Below are 13,544 nucleotides of genomic sequence, written 5' to 3'. Positions count from 1 at the left end.
CTAGTGTCTCAACATTGTCGAATAAATGCAAAAACATGCCCCAAAAAACAGTATTTTCACAAACAAACTGGTATTGTCATAGTTTCCAGAGAAGACAAAAACATTCCCTAACTTGTTGGTCCCTATTGTTCACAATGATGTTCCCTAAACGTCTCATATGCATGCTACTGCAGGAACGCCCCGTCTCGTTCCTGATCCCCAGACGCTCAATTTACTGTTTTGTCCCCGTGGCTGCAAGGATTTGTATTGCACATTTTCATTAGTCCTTAAGTTTATATATATATATATGTATTTATGTATTTATTTGACTATAATTTGGTATAACTGTCATGAAACCTAATTTCCGATAAATAAAGTATTTTGATAGATTGATTGATACTACAATATATGTTCAGCAACTCCAAATATCAGTATGGTTTCATAGTCAACAACATGAAACCACAGGTCATTTATTAATCAGATAACTCATGAGATCACTGTCAGAGAGCTTTGATTTGAATTCCTCATGTTACTCAAAACAAACAACGCTTGTTCAGAAACAACAACTTGTCTAACGAGCTGCATCAATATTGCCAGTAAGTGGAGCAAGCTACTTACTTCTTGTCAGGGAATAATTGGCCCTGCATGTCCTCCTTTGCCCTCTGAGGCAGATGCCCAACCTCGAGCAGCCGTTATCTCCCTTAAGGAGGGGCTGCCCTAGCATTTAGTTGATGTTACCAGTTTGTGACCGGGCAACTCTCGGTCAGAGATAGTTATTGTTGCGGGACACCTGGAACACATCCTTCTCGGGGTGTAGATGACCCCGAGCCATAAGCGACAACAACTGTGATTCAGTGTCCTCAGCTGTTTAGTCTATCTAGTGAAGAATGTTGATTATTCCACTCTGAACTCGTTAAAACCTGGAGCTACAGGAGGGCTCTTCAGAATTGATTGTGGCATCTCAACCGTGTGGTCAACTCGTGGCTCGTGACATGTCTTGTGAATTCTCCGGCCCAAGCTCCAAATAAACCGTCAGTGTTTGCCATCAAAGCTCCAGCTCTCCTCGTGTCTCTCTGAGTCCTGACTCCAATTGCTTCAGAACTTTCCCCCACACTTCCGTAATGTGCAAATTTCTGTTACAAACATAAATACATCCTCCGTGGTGTTTAAAAAAAGCATGATAGTTGGTCAAATATTAGCCTCCTGTATCCTGAGCTCCACTTCCTATGATGGCCCAGGCTGTCAGTCAGTAAGTTTGTGTAGTTTTTCTTCTATGTAGCGAGGGAAATGCAGTGGTTTTACATCATGAAATGCCAGATTATATATCTTCGTAATCATGGCTTGTTCGACTCAGCTGATCTGTGGAGCTTTACAACCAGAAAGAGAAGCACGTAAACACCTCATTCCCTCCCTGCTCAGTCTACTAACTCTGGATCTGTCTTTCTATCCATGAAAAGAAACCATGAAGCTCCTCAGTGCTGTTTTAACAAGCCTTCAGTCTCCCCGGGTGAGGCCCCGCTCACAGCAGAGAGAACAAACTCTTCACCCTCCGCTGGTTTGTTAAACCCACACAGACTCCAGATGGGTGGAGGCACAGACTGACATTGTTGTAAACTGCCAGAGTGTAGATGGCCAAACATCCGCAGAAAACCTTGTTTTTCTTCATCTAGTCTCCATTTATCCTGGAAAACACTCATTTGAAACTCTTTACATAATTAACTTGTCAGTCTAACCATGTTTAAAGCACCACATTCGTTCATTTTGTGGGGGACACTCTTCTCATGTGTGTTCATCCAAGGTAGCTATTGTTGCCCGATTACATTTTCCTTGTTCTTCTTCTGTTTACTCCTCAGTAGAGTGTGTGTATTTAGGCTCTGTTTCCCTGTCTGTTGAGAGGCTGGTAGGGTGTGTGAGATCCTTGTGGCTGCAGGATGTGTGCAAGGAGAACAGCAGGATTGAGGCTGTGAACTTTGTGCACATGATTTTAATAAATGCCCACGTCGGGTTATATTTTTGGACATTCTGCCTCTGCCTCCTTGCTTGGTCTGGGCCGCTCAACGGTCAGTCTCACAATTGGTTAAACCAAATTACAACGTACAAGCTTCACAAGCTGGGTTTTAACCCTAACCCTAACCCATATGATTCACTGAACAAAATAAACATTGACACTGGCATCTGTGTGTATGCAGCACATAGCATCCTTTGTTTTAGTACAGTTTCACACAATTAATTTACTCGATTACTGTACCTATGTATCCTTTTGAGGTACTTGTACTATAGTCTTTCCATTTTATGCTACTTTATGCTTCTTTACCACTACAGGCTATATTTCGGAGGCATTTACATTTATTTGAAGCGGTAGATAGTAACTTTGCAGATTTAGATTATGAATAGAAAGTACAAATTAACCAATAAGTTATGGTGCAACGTTGAAGGTGGGGTATGTAAGTTTGAGAAACCGGCTCGAGATACACTACATTTACAAATGTGACTTAGAATAAGTGCAACAAACCATGAAGCGAGATACTCAAAAAAGCAAGTGCATTTTTTTTTTTACCATGGATCTGAACATATATTATTTTATTAGCATGTGCTTGCCTCTTAACTTAATAAGGAAGCTGTAACAACGTCAATTCCCCCTGTGGAACAAATTAAGGATTTCTGATTCTGACACAGTAATGGAAAAATTGACAATAACAACACAACAACAATAACTATCTAAAAATCCACCAACACTAGAGGAGAGTCTGGTGCAGAGTGTAGGGCCATAACATCCATACCCATGCGTTCAAACCGACGACAACAGAACAATCTGGTCCAAGGTTTTGGAGCTACTGGCCAACACCGGGACTCCAACAGAGGACATTTGAGCCAAAACCAACTCTGATCAGCAACAGCTGCTGGCTGAACACACACCGTGAATGTACACACACACAACGACACGCTCGCACCAAAAATCTCATTTGTCATGGTGATGTGATGTGTGTGTGTGTGTGTTATGGTTGGCACTGGGTGGCTGGTGATGCCAGAGTGGAAACATCAACACATCGGGGGGGATTATATGGGTGTGGATAAATGGATTGATTGATTAATAAATGGATGAGAGCATGGAAGGAAAGGCAGAGAGAATCTGTAGCACTTCGTCACCAAGTCTTAGTGTGATCAAAATATTTTCTATTTCAAAAAGTTGGCATTTTATTCTCACTTCTACTTGGAAAAGTTGAACGCTCATGTCATGGAAATATATATTTATAGTGTGCGATGGAAAACTACTGGGAAAACAGAATGGGGAAGAATTTCCAGACGCTCTCTCCCCAACGAACATAATCGTATATTCAGCTGTCCCGACACTATTACATGCTCATTATGGATTTTGAATCATATTTGAGAATTAATGGCTTATTTTGACTTGCTCATAAGGGGCAGTAGGCTCGGTGCAAAAGCACATGGGTCACTGCATACTTTTAAATGTGTTGGGGAAATAATACATCTTTTTAAATCGGCAATTGACTGATTGATTCAAAACATGACTTAATTAAAGAGCCTAAAACACCTCCATTGGACTCCTTTGTTTACTTCCATGACATAGTGACATCAATATGTAACACTGTGCTTTTATTGGCTAGCACTCCAACACATTTCCAAGCGTTTGGCCAATCACAACAGAGAGGTAAGGTACGAATGAACCTGATAATGTGCATAATAGGGCCCCTTTAAACGTATTCTTGAAAGACACATGATAGGTGTTTATATGGATGATTTAAACCCTAAAATAGCTATTTAATTTTAATATCTGTTGCCTTAAGTATTTGTGCTTTTTAACTACGTCATAGGCACTATAGTTTCAAAACATTGTCTGATTACAGAAGGCTGTAAGTTATGCAGTGTTCTCAATTCCACTTTTCCTTGTGAACATTATACTGCTCAAAAATATACAGAGCTGTTTATTTTGTTACGATTATACATGGTAAAACATGTCCTTGCATTACCTCATGTAAGACAGCTGATTTGATTGGTACAGACAGCTGTTTATGTGGAATAAATATAAGAAGGCACAGTTAACCACTAGCCACCTGTTCGTCATGTAAAACGTGTGAAAGATTGGGTCGTGCCGGAGAATTCTTGCAGAGGAATTTTCTACTAAACAAGTCAACATCTCCAGCAGCCGTCTGAAATGATTTGAGCTGTGAATGCGTTGAGAAGATTCAGCTGTGAGTTGTACGAGACTGCTGGGAGTAACACGCTCTTTCTACTGACTTGTGAATGACGAGCTGTAGGGTGAGTGAATAAGTGGCTCATTTATAGTAACTACTGTTACCCCATAAAGTACACAGCATTGCCGTTATTACATTAAACTCAAATGATTATAAGGAATCGGTTGTGTTTGTTCTTGTGCTTCGATGTCTAGATTGGCGTTCTTGGCTGTGACGTCTAACAGTTCATTGCTTTTCTTTATTAAACGGACAAGTCGGACTACAGGGGTCCCTCAGGGCTCTGTTCTTGGTCCCCTCCTCTTCTCCCTGTACACAAACTCGCTCGGATCAGTCATTAGCCCGCATGGTTACGCTGACGACACCCAATTAATTCTGTCCTTTCCCCGCTCAGAGACCCAGGTCGTCGCACGCATCTCTGCTTGTCTAGCTGACATCTCTCAGTGGATGTCTACTCATCACCTCAAACTCAACCTTGACAAGACTGAGCTGCTCTTCCTTCCGGGAAAAGATTGTCCCACTCTTGACCTAACAATCAACATCGGCACCTCAGTTGTTTCCCCGACTCAGACTGCAAGGAATCTGGGTGTGACCCTAGATAACAACCTGTCCTTCACTGCAAACATCGCTGCTACAACCCGCTGCTGCAGATACACGCTTTACAACATCAGGAAGATACGTCCGCAGCTGACTCAGAAAGCGACTCAGGTTCTGGTCCAGGCTCTCGTCATCTCACGCCTAGACTACTGCAACTCCCTCCTGGCTGGTCTACCTGCATGTGCCATCCGACCTCTGCAGCTCATCCAGAATGAGATCTCGTCTGGTCTTCAACCTTCCTAAATGTTCCCACACCACTCCGCTCCTCCGCTCCCTTCACTGGCTTCCGGTAACTGCTAGAATCCACTTCAAGACACTGGTACTTGCTTACCATGCTGCGAATGGATCTGGCCCTTCGTACATCCAGGACATGGTTAAACCGTACACCCCAGCGCGTGCACTACGCTCTGCATCAGCCAAACGACTCGCTGCACCCTCGCTGCGAGGGGGACCCAAGTTCCCATCGGCGAAAACACGTGGGTTTGCTGTCCTGGCTCCAGGATGGTAGAATGAGCTCCCCATTGACATCAGGACGGCAGATAGCTTGCACATCTTCCGGCGCAAACTGAAAACCCATCTCTTTCGACTCCACTTCGAGCGATAGAACTATTAACGAAGCACTTTTATACTAATAAAGGACTGGCTTATCTAAAGCCAGTTGAGTAGCACTTGAAATGTTTGGCTCTATGAAACCTGATGTACTTATATGATTCTGTTTTCTTCAAGGTTGTGTCTTCCTGGTCGAATGTACTTATTGTAAGTCGCTTTGGATAAAAGCGTCAGCTAAATGCAATGTAATGTAATGTAAAGTCAAATCAAGCAATCTGATTGGTTCTTAGCCGTGATATAATGAGCGTATATCACGGGTAGAATTGTAGTTACTTTTCACAAGTCATGTATCCCTCCGCGTCTGAGAAAAGCTACAACCGTTACAACTGTTACATTACGTCCGTTACGAAACTAACTAACTAACAAAGCTTAAGATGGAAACATTTAAGGTTAACTTCGACCTCCGGGGGGGTCTTCTTACTATGGAGGAGTGGATTGAGCAGTGCCTATCTCCAGAAAAAAAAGCACCTAAACGACGACATGCAGAGCTACGTGAAGAGCAGGTAGACCAACTGGAAAAGTACCACCATTCAAAAGCTTTCTGATGCGGGTCTTGAAAGCAGAGAAATTATGACGTTAGTGGCCACAGGTCTGAAAGCTCTCTCCAGAGCTACTGGAAGCCCAATCTCGGGGACCGGAGAAAATGGAGCAATATTCTCACCACGCCAAGCAACAGCCGAGAACAACCTCAACCTATACAAGTGACCACGTAAGCCATGCTACTGATGCTGGACAGTTTTTCAGTGGGTGCACAATAAACGGCAACATACAAATAAATGTAAATAAATAGCCAAATAATCGATCAACGCTCTCCGTCTAATATGTTCGCTAGCTGTTAGTGTTGTTGCATAGCAACCACCTCGCACTATGTTTTGTGCAGAAGGCAACGGAGGGACTATTTTATTTTCAACATCATTATTTACTAATAAAAACTATTTAAATTAGAGTGTGTATTTTTGTTGGGGAAATATTTTACAAGGTCCATAACTTTGAACCAGTTTATCAGTTTAAACTGTCCTGACTGAGCACACGCACCTGTAACCTTGGCTGCTGTGCTCTCAGTGTTTTGTCTCCCTGTTCCTGCCTGTTGGCGTCAGCTGATAGAGGTGTTATGCTTCTATCTTGTTATGCACAATGTTGATTATTCTCTCAGAACTAGCTAAACACATGGGTCTGGGGTAGAGATCTTGAGAATTGGTTTGGCATCTCAACCTGTGTCAACTTGTGGCTCGTGACATGTCTTGTGAATTCTCCGGCCGAAGCTCCAAATAAACCGTCAGTGTTTGCCATCAAAGCACCAGCTCTCCATCGTGTCTCTCTGAGTCCTGACTCCTATTGCTTCAGAAGTTTCCCTCACAATACATAAGTTGTAGTTCTGACAATATACAACATGTATTGATTTATATGAGAGACATACCTCTGGGACCAGGTTGTCCGATGTCTCCTTTCTCTCCCTGGAAACCGTCGACTCCGACAGAGCCTTTAATTCCCCGGCTGCCCATCATCCCTTTTTCTCCGGTGAACCCTGAAACACAAACAAATACAAGCTTGAACTCAAAAAGTGATTACAAATCATTCAATAGGAAAAAACTCAAGCACAATATACTGCAATATTGTTCATGAGACTCTCCTCAATATGAGCTATGATACCATTCAAAGCACATTTACTATTCAAACGTAAAGCAAAGTCAATTGTATTCAATACTTGACATTAATAGGTTAAAGTTAAAATGTTAGTATTCTCAAAGCTGTTTTCGCTTCCTGGCAGTTTTAGAAAAAACGTATATATATACGGTTCCACTAAATAAACAATTTCACGTTATTTTTAATAAGCATTTGAGGAGGAATCTGTTCAAATCCATACATGAGATGTTTAGGTGCAAAATACAAATAAATCATTAAACGCAGGCTTTGTATTAACATTTTCTTTTTTTAAAACTTTTTCTTTTTGTATTATTATATAGTATATTTGAATATTGTCTGCTTATCTGTATTATTGTGTTGCATTGTTGGAGAAGCCTGTGACCTAAGATTTTCAACGACATACTTACTCGGTAGCTATGTTAGTTTGACAATAAAGAACCTTGAATTAAGAAGTGATTAAAGTTCACTTTGACTTGCGAAATCATTTCAGCCATATACCATATAGCAACTCGAAAAACAGGTAATAATATGAGGATTTCATGATACATTTACAAGAATCCTTAATGCTTCGTGTTCTTCTTCCTAGCCCTGGCATACACGAGGGGAGACATATAGATGTTAGAAGTCATTTTCACTTTGTTTTTTTACTTCTCTCTACGTTTCAAATCTATAATGCTTGAAGAATAGCGCTATCCTTAATTTTGTTCCATAAAAAACAGTTTTCTTGAAAAGTCCCACCCTGATGCACTCATTGAGGACTTTCCTTTACACTAAGCCCACTCAAACGTCTTAAAATTAATGTAGTAACGAGTTTTTGAATGCATCGTTAACGTATGAAGCGCGACCTTTGTCAATACCTCGATATGCTCCGATTACACTGTTGTGACCACACATAATCTCATTGAAACAATTACATTGAAGGCATTATGAACAAAGACACAAGACAACTGGATGATGGATGATGTTTCTCTGTCTGCTGTAAAGGTTCAATAATGCTGTCGTCATAAAAACTCCTCTGGGAAAATGCAATCAATCACATTTTGGAAGGAGTGCAGACATGTTCTGTGCGATCTGCAGGAAAGTCCAACGAAAGTCAAAAAGGATTTTCAGAGCCTGGACGTGATGACAGATTTGTTTGGCCTCGATGTAAATGGAGTAATAGAAGAACAAGCATGCACTGCTTTATAGACATATTATGTAACCCTGTTCATAACATGGTTTTTTATCATCCAAAAGACTGTCAGCTAAGAAATATCAACTTTCAAAACAGGTTTTTCTTTCAGGTTGGCACCGCCTCGGAGTTACACTGGTTTTCATGGACGTTTGTATCGTATTGAGTCTGGCTCTGATTTTCCTCATAGTCTTTTACATTGGGACACTTTTAAGGAAAATGGCTGTATGTATACGTTTCCACAGGTCTGTTTCAGATCCAAAATCAAGTCCATAATTCATGACCTGTAAAGACCTCAATTAGGAAGCAGTCAACTTGAATTCAACTGTATCCACTTGTGTATGTGCATGTGTATTCTTTCCCATATATAATGTTTACATTTCATCACATGTAATCTTGTTTTACAATAAATAAAATCACATCTGATCGTTTGAGTATCTCTCTGCTTGAAGGCTCTTCTCTGAGGGGTTTCTGCAAATCGTTTTTAACAGATATAAGTACAATTAATAATGTATGAACCCTACAGAGGTTGACTAAGTCATTATTCAAAGACCCCTTCACTACAGATAAAAGCTTGATGGACGTTGGGCACATTGTTCTGTTTTGGTCCTCGGGGAAGTTTCCATTCAATGTTATGTTTCCTCTCTATCTATTAAACAGGCTGTTTTCCTACGGTTAGAAATTATTTAATTCACTTTTTCCTGGAACTACACGAATGGTGGGGGTTTTCCTTCCAGCAGAAAGATAATGCTTCTTGGAAATGTAATGCAGGAGCTGCAGTTCATCGGCCTGGGAATGTGGGATGGATGATGACGGGAGGAGCGAGAGGAAGAGGTACCCCGCTGGAAGGGGTCCAAAAAACATCTGGATTTATATCGCAGTATCGTACAGTATTTATGATAAATAGTCATTTCAGTTTTCTTGGGTGCCAATTGTGTCTGGATGAAGGTTAATGTTGTGGTTTTTGGTGAAGACAAAGATGGATGACCCGTCCCATGCCCTGTCTGAAAATAAATCCCCATCCAAAGCTTGGGGGTGTTGTTTTCGTAAACGTATCTATATGACCTATGACCTATGAACGTAAAGGTAATAACACCAGCCAAAGTCTGTTTTGCGTAAAAAGGCAGCATTTCACCGCTCAAACGTGAAAAAAAGACATGTGACTCCAAAGACTTGGTGTTTACATAGTACATTTATGGGACAAGTTTATGACCTACAGCTTGTAAAACCATCCAAAATCACGAGGCACTATTAGACTTTTTACGTCTTTGGGCTCACATGAATTAAGAGACAATAGTTTGAACTCATAGAAATACCTGATCTTCCATTTCCTACATACATTACAAGTATGAAATACTTCAAAGTTGAATAACACAGCATTTCCAGGTTGAGGGTTTGTATTAAGTCGTTTGAATAGAAGTTGGAAGCAATATTGATTAAATGTATAAGAGCACGGAAACGAGAATCGAGACATTAAAGTGGCGTCAACTTCTCATCTAACTCTTTGCTTGAGAACACACACTGTACGTTGTTGCAAAATCTCTTCCTACAGTGATCCTTTCGTAGGTCTTATGCCATTGTTATTCTACTCAATAACATCTGAATGGTAGAGTTGTAGTACCCACCTCTCAATCCTGTCAGTCCAGGAGCCCCGGGGGGTCCTGCCTTCCCAGGATCTCCCTTATCTCCCTTTGGACCCGGAGGACCTGCAGAGAGAAGGGTCACAATTGATGAGATAAAGTATTGGTGATATTTTGCACTCAATGCAAATACCAATGCACACACTTTGTCGTTGATTGTAGATAGTTGTTAACCACACACAGTACACTATCTTGCAGTTATAGGATGATTAAATACTGAAGTTGAGATGAAAAAACTAAACTTTGTCAACTTAGATTGCTGATGTTTTATCATATATGTTTCATAGGAGAATCATGATTGTAGATTGTGAAAAACAACAACAAGTTGAAGAAAATATACTCAGTGACAGAGAAAATATACTTGATGCAAACACGTAATTCCTGCTTTACTACTTACAGCAGGGTATTCTCCAAAGAACAAGGATTTAGGAAAAGTCCGATTAAAGTTACAACAGTTTAACAGGTTTTTACAAAGTAGGATGCATATATTTTTATTTCATTCACTATAAATTGACATCAACATTGCCTCTATCTCACTGTACTTCCTGAAGAGAAATGGAAGCTCCACCAAGGGTGTGTCAGGACCTTTATTATTACAGTAAGTTGGAGCCCTTATTTTGAAAAGTGTTGCCAAAGTCAAGGAAGGCAGTAACCGTGTAGCTTATCACTTAAAAAGGGAACACATGGAACTGAGAGAGATACGAACAAATGAGCCTTATTTCTGCAGATAATGTTATCAGTTATATACTTATTGTAAGTCGCTTTGGATAAAAGCGTCAGCTAAATGCAATGTAATGTAATGTAATCAGTGTCAAGAAACCCGGGTATTTTCTTGTCTTTTATTATAGTTCACACACACACCAAACACACAGTGACATGGCGGCCAAAATGTAGGCCAAACTTGGTCTTACAACTGGTCCACGGGTTCAATCCATAACGTTTATTGTACTTGGAAAGAGAGAGAGAGAGAGAGAGAGAGAGAGAGAGAGAGAGAGAGAGAGACAGAGAGACAGAGAGACAGAGAGACAGAGAGACAGAGAGAGAGAGAGAGAGAGAGAGAGAGAGAGAGAGAGAGACCACAATGGGAACCACATGTTTAACAAGGTGGACTGCAATACAGCTTGTGGCAATGCTTAACAATTCAGAGCCTGTTATTGTCCAGCGGTTCTGATCCTTCAGAGCCGCTAATGTTCTTCATCTGAAGCTGCTGACTGACTTTGAGATACAGATTGAGCTTCTTCACAACTGGACACTGGTCACCACAGGTGAAAAGGTCACATTAAGAAGGAAGGCTGGGTGTCTACTGCCCCATCTGTGTATCGGTGTGTGTTGCTGTATTTCTATTCTTGTGAGGCCCACTAAAGACGAGAGTGAGGACTCTCAAGGAGTTCAGGTTAAGGTTAGCATTAGGTTGAACTGCAATGAAAAGTTGATCTATAGCAAAACAATTGAGATACACTTTTGAGTTTGTTGCCATTGTTTAGAATAAAATGCCAAACATTCCCTTCTTCCAGCTTCTTCGTTGCGTCTGCTTTTATAATTAAAATACCTTTAGGTTTTGTGGTGTTGGCTTGTGAAAGGCACTTTCTTCTGACATTGTATTTTTTGACCTGAGCTAACCTTTGGTCCTCAGTCTTAACATTGAGCCTCTGCACACTTTTGACTGGACTTCTTAGATCTATGGTCTTCAGCAGTCAACAATACAACAGATGTGGCAACAATCTAAACGCAACAAGGTGATACATATAAAAAGATCTTCATGCAAGTGTTTGTGTCTATTACTAGAACGTTTAGGAGTCAGGTTTTCTGGGTATTGGGTTTTTACTTTATTGGGCACACGAGTTAATTTAATAAGGGCTAGTTTGTGCATCCAATGTCCTTCAGGGGAATGTGATGCTTGCACAATGTTTTGTCCAATTAATGTAATAGATATTTCAATGGAGAACTGAAACCATGACCTGCTGTGGGAGCGAGTTGAATTGTCAGAGGTTCACAAAGGTCAGCAGGACCGTGAACTTCTGCACAACATTTCATGGCAATCCATTCAACACATGAGAATAAGATATGTTCAGGTCAGAAAAGGTCGAACACACATTTTGGGACCCAAGTAGACATGGTACGTCATCGTCCCACTGATTGAGATGTTGTAGTTCTCTAATTTATGTTAGTCTACTACTTACTTTGATCTACAACAAGCAGCTCTATGGTCACTCGTTGCCAAAAAGTTCCCCACCCTTTGGAGGCAACAGTTTTAAGTCAATTTATTGAACATGTCAGAAACAAAAACATACAACAATAATATATATATATATATTTTTTTTTTCCTTCTCACTCAAATTAATAATTATAACAAAGTACAACAAAAAAAAAACAATAATTCTCTTGTTAAAAAAATACTTTTCTGGTCCTACCCCCTCTAGCATATATTTTTCTTATAAATAAAATATTAGGTCATCGTCATCATGTTAATTTGTTTGCTTTTTGTTTTTTTACAAAACAATCAGAAAGAAATTACTTTTACAATTACAAGAAATAACAACAAATGGGATTTTACAGGTCCTGTTCATAACCATTAATGATTTGGCTCCTAAATAATACTTTCAGTTTAGATAGACTTGTACAATATTTCAGTGCATCGTTACAGTTATTCCACAGACTAACACCTTTTGATGAGATGCAATGAAGTTTGGCATTTGTTCGTACGGGTGGTTTTTTGAAAATGCAGTTTCCTCTCAACATGTACATGCTTTCTCTCCGTGTGAAAAGTCCCTGGATATTATGAGGTAATTGTTGATTTGCGGTCAGTTTTCTCCCTAGGAGGCTAAAATGTGGCTTGAAGGGTAAGTATTGGGCTGTGAATGTGTGTGTTGGTGTTCATGCCAATTGACGAAAAGGGATTTAGCAGCAACAGGGGAGTTAACGTACCACAACCCATCTCAAGAATTGTTTGTTGTAAACTCTTATAGGAGTAGCCAAAGATAAATACAACCCAAAATGTTTCTTTCAGCAGTGAGAGAAAGCTGAACACATCCACTCCAACCTTTACATAGATCAAATACTGTCTGGAAATCATCTACTTTTTAAAGATATATAAGTGTGTCTGTCTCGCTCAGCTTTGGTAAAGACAGTTCACCCTGGTGGTCCTGATGAACTTGCGTCCTTCAAAATAGTTTGTTTTAGCACAGCTTCACATTATTAATCTCTTGGCTTTCCGGGACCTATGTCTTCATTCAGCTGAGAGTGCTTCAACAATAACAAGCCCAGCGGCCCCTTCAGGAACATCTGACAGTGCTGAATCCAAGAGTACAACACTAGTGTCGAGTTCAGGCGCCTCCGTCCAACATTCAGTCAATCTAATATCGGGTGGAGCAACAGGGCAGTGAGTCTGTATTTTCGTATGTCAGATGTAGGGAAGATAAGGACGGGGGTTGTTGAAATACATCACCATGACGAAGGACGCAAGGCATTATCAAGGTTTAAGTTATTCGAGAATACAGTCAATTTAACAGAGAACAGATGGACAACACTGTGGTCATAAGGAGGCTAACCTGTTCAATGTATGTCCCTAATGTAAGAGGGCAGGGCTGTGTTTAAAAGTGATTTATCCTGAGGGGATTTAGAGCAGAGTGCTTTGGTTGGACAGATACTGTTACATTGAGACATTTACAGTATTGACCTGGATATAAGACAATA

At 40.4% G+C, this 13,544-nt stretch overlaps 1 protein-coding gene across 2 annotated transcripts in view; it reads right to left on the bottom strand.

Moving 5' to 3' along the window:
* The window catches only part of scara5 (scavenger receptor class A, member 5 (putative)), an 86,215-nt gene that overhangs the window by 26,219 nt on the left and 46,452 nt on the right, over window positions 1-13,544 (bottom strand). For both annotated transcript variants that reach the window (XM_034200168.1, XM_034200169.1), the window contains exons 8-9: window positions 9,837-9,917; window positions 6,814-6,921 (exon numbers count right to left, since the gene is read on the bottom strand). In XM_034200168.1, coding sequence (XP_034056059.1) covers window positions 6,814-6,921; window positions 9,837-9,917 — 189 coding nt within the window. The remainder of the gene's footprint in view (window positions 1-6,813; window positions 6,922-9,836; window positions 9,918-13,544) is intronic.

The sequence above is a fragment of the Gymnodraco acuticeps genome, unplaced genomic scaffold (genome assembly GCF_902827175.1).
Source record: "Gymnodraco acuticeps unplaced genomic scaffold, fGymAcu1.1, whole genome shotgun sequence".
In the NCBI taxonomy this organism is placed as follows: Eukaryota; Metazoa; Chordata; class Actinopteri; order Perciformes; family Bathydraconidae; genus Gymnodraco; species Gymnodraco acuticeps.
Note: the sequence above shows the minus strand (reverse complement) of the source record. Positions and strands in the feature narration are given on the sequence as shown.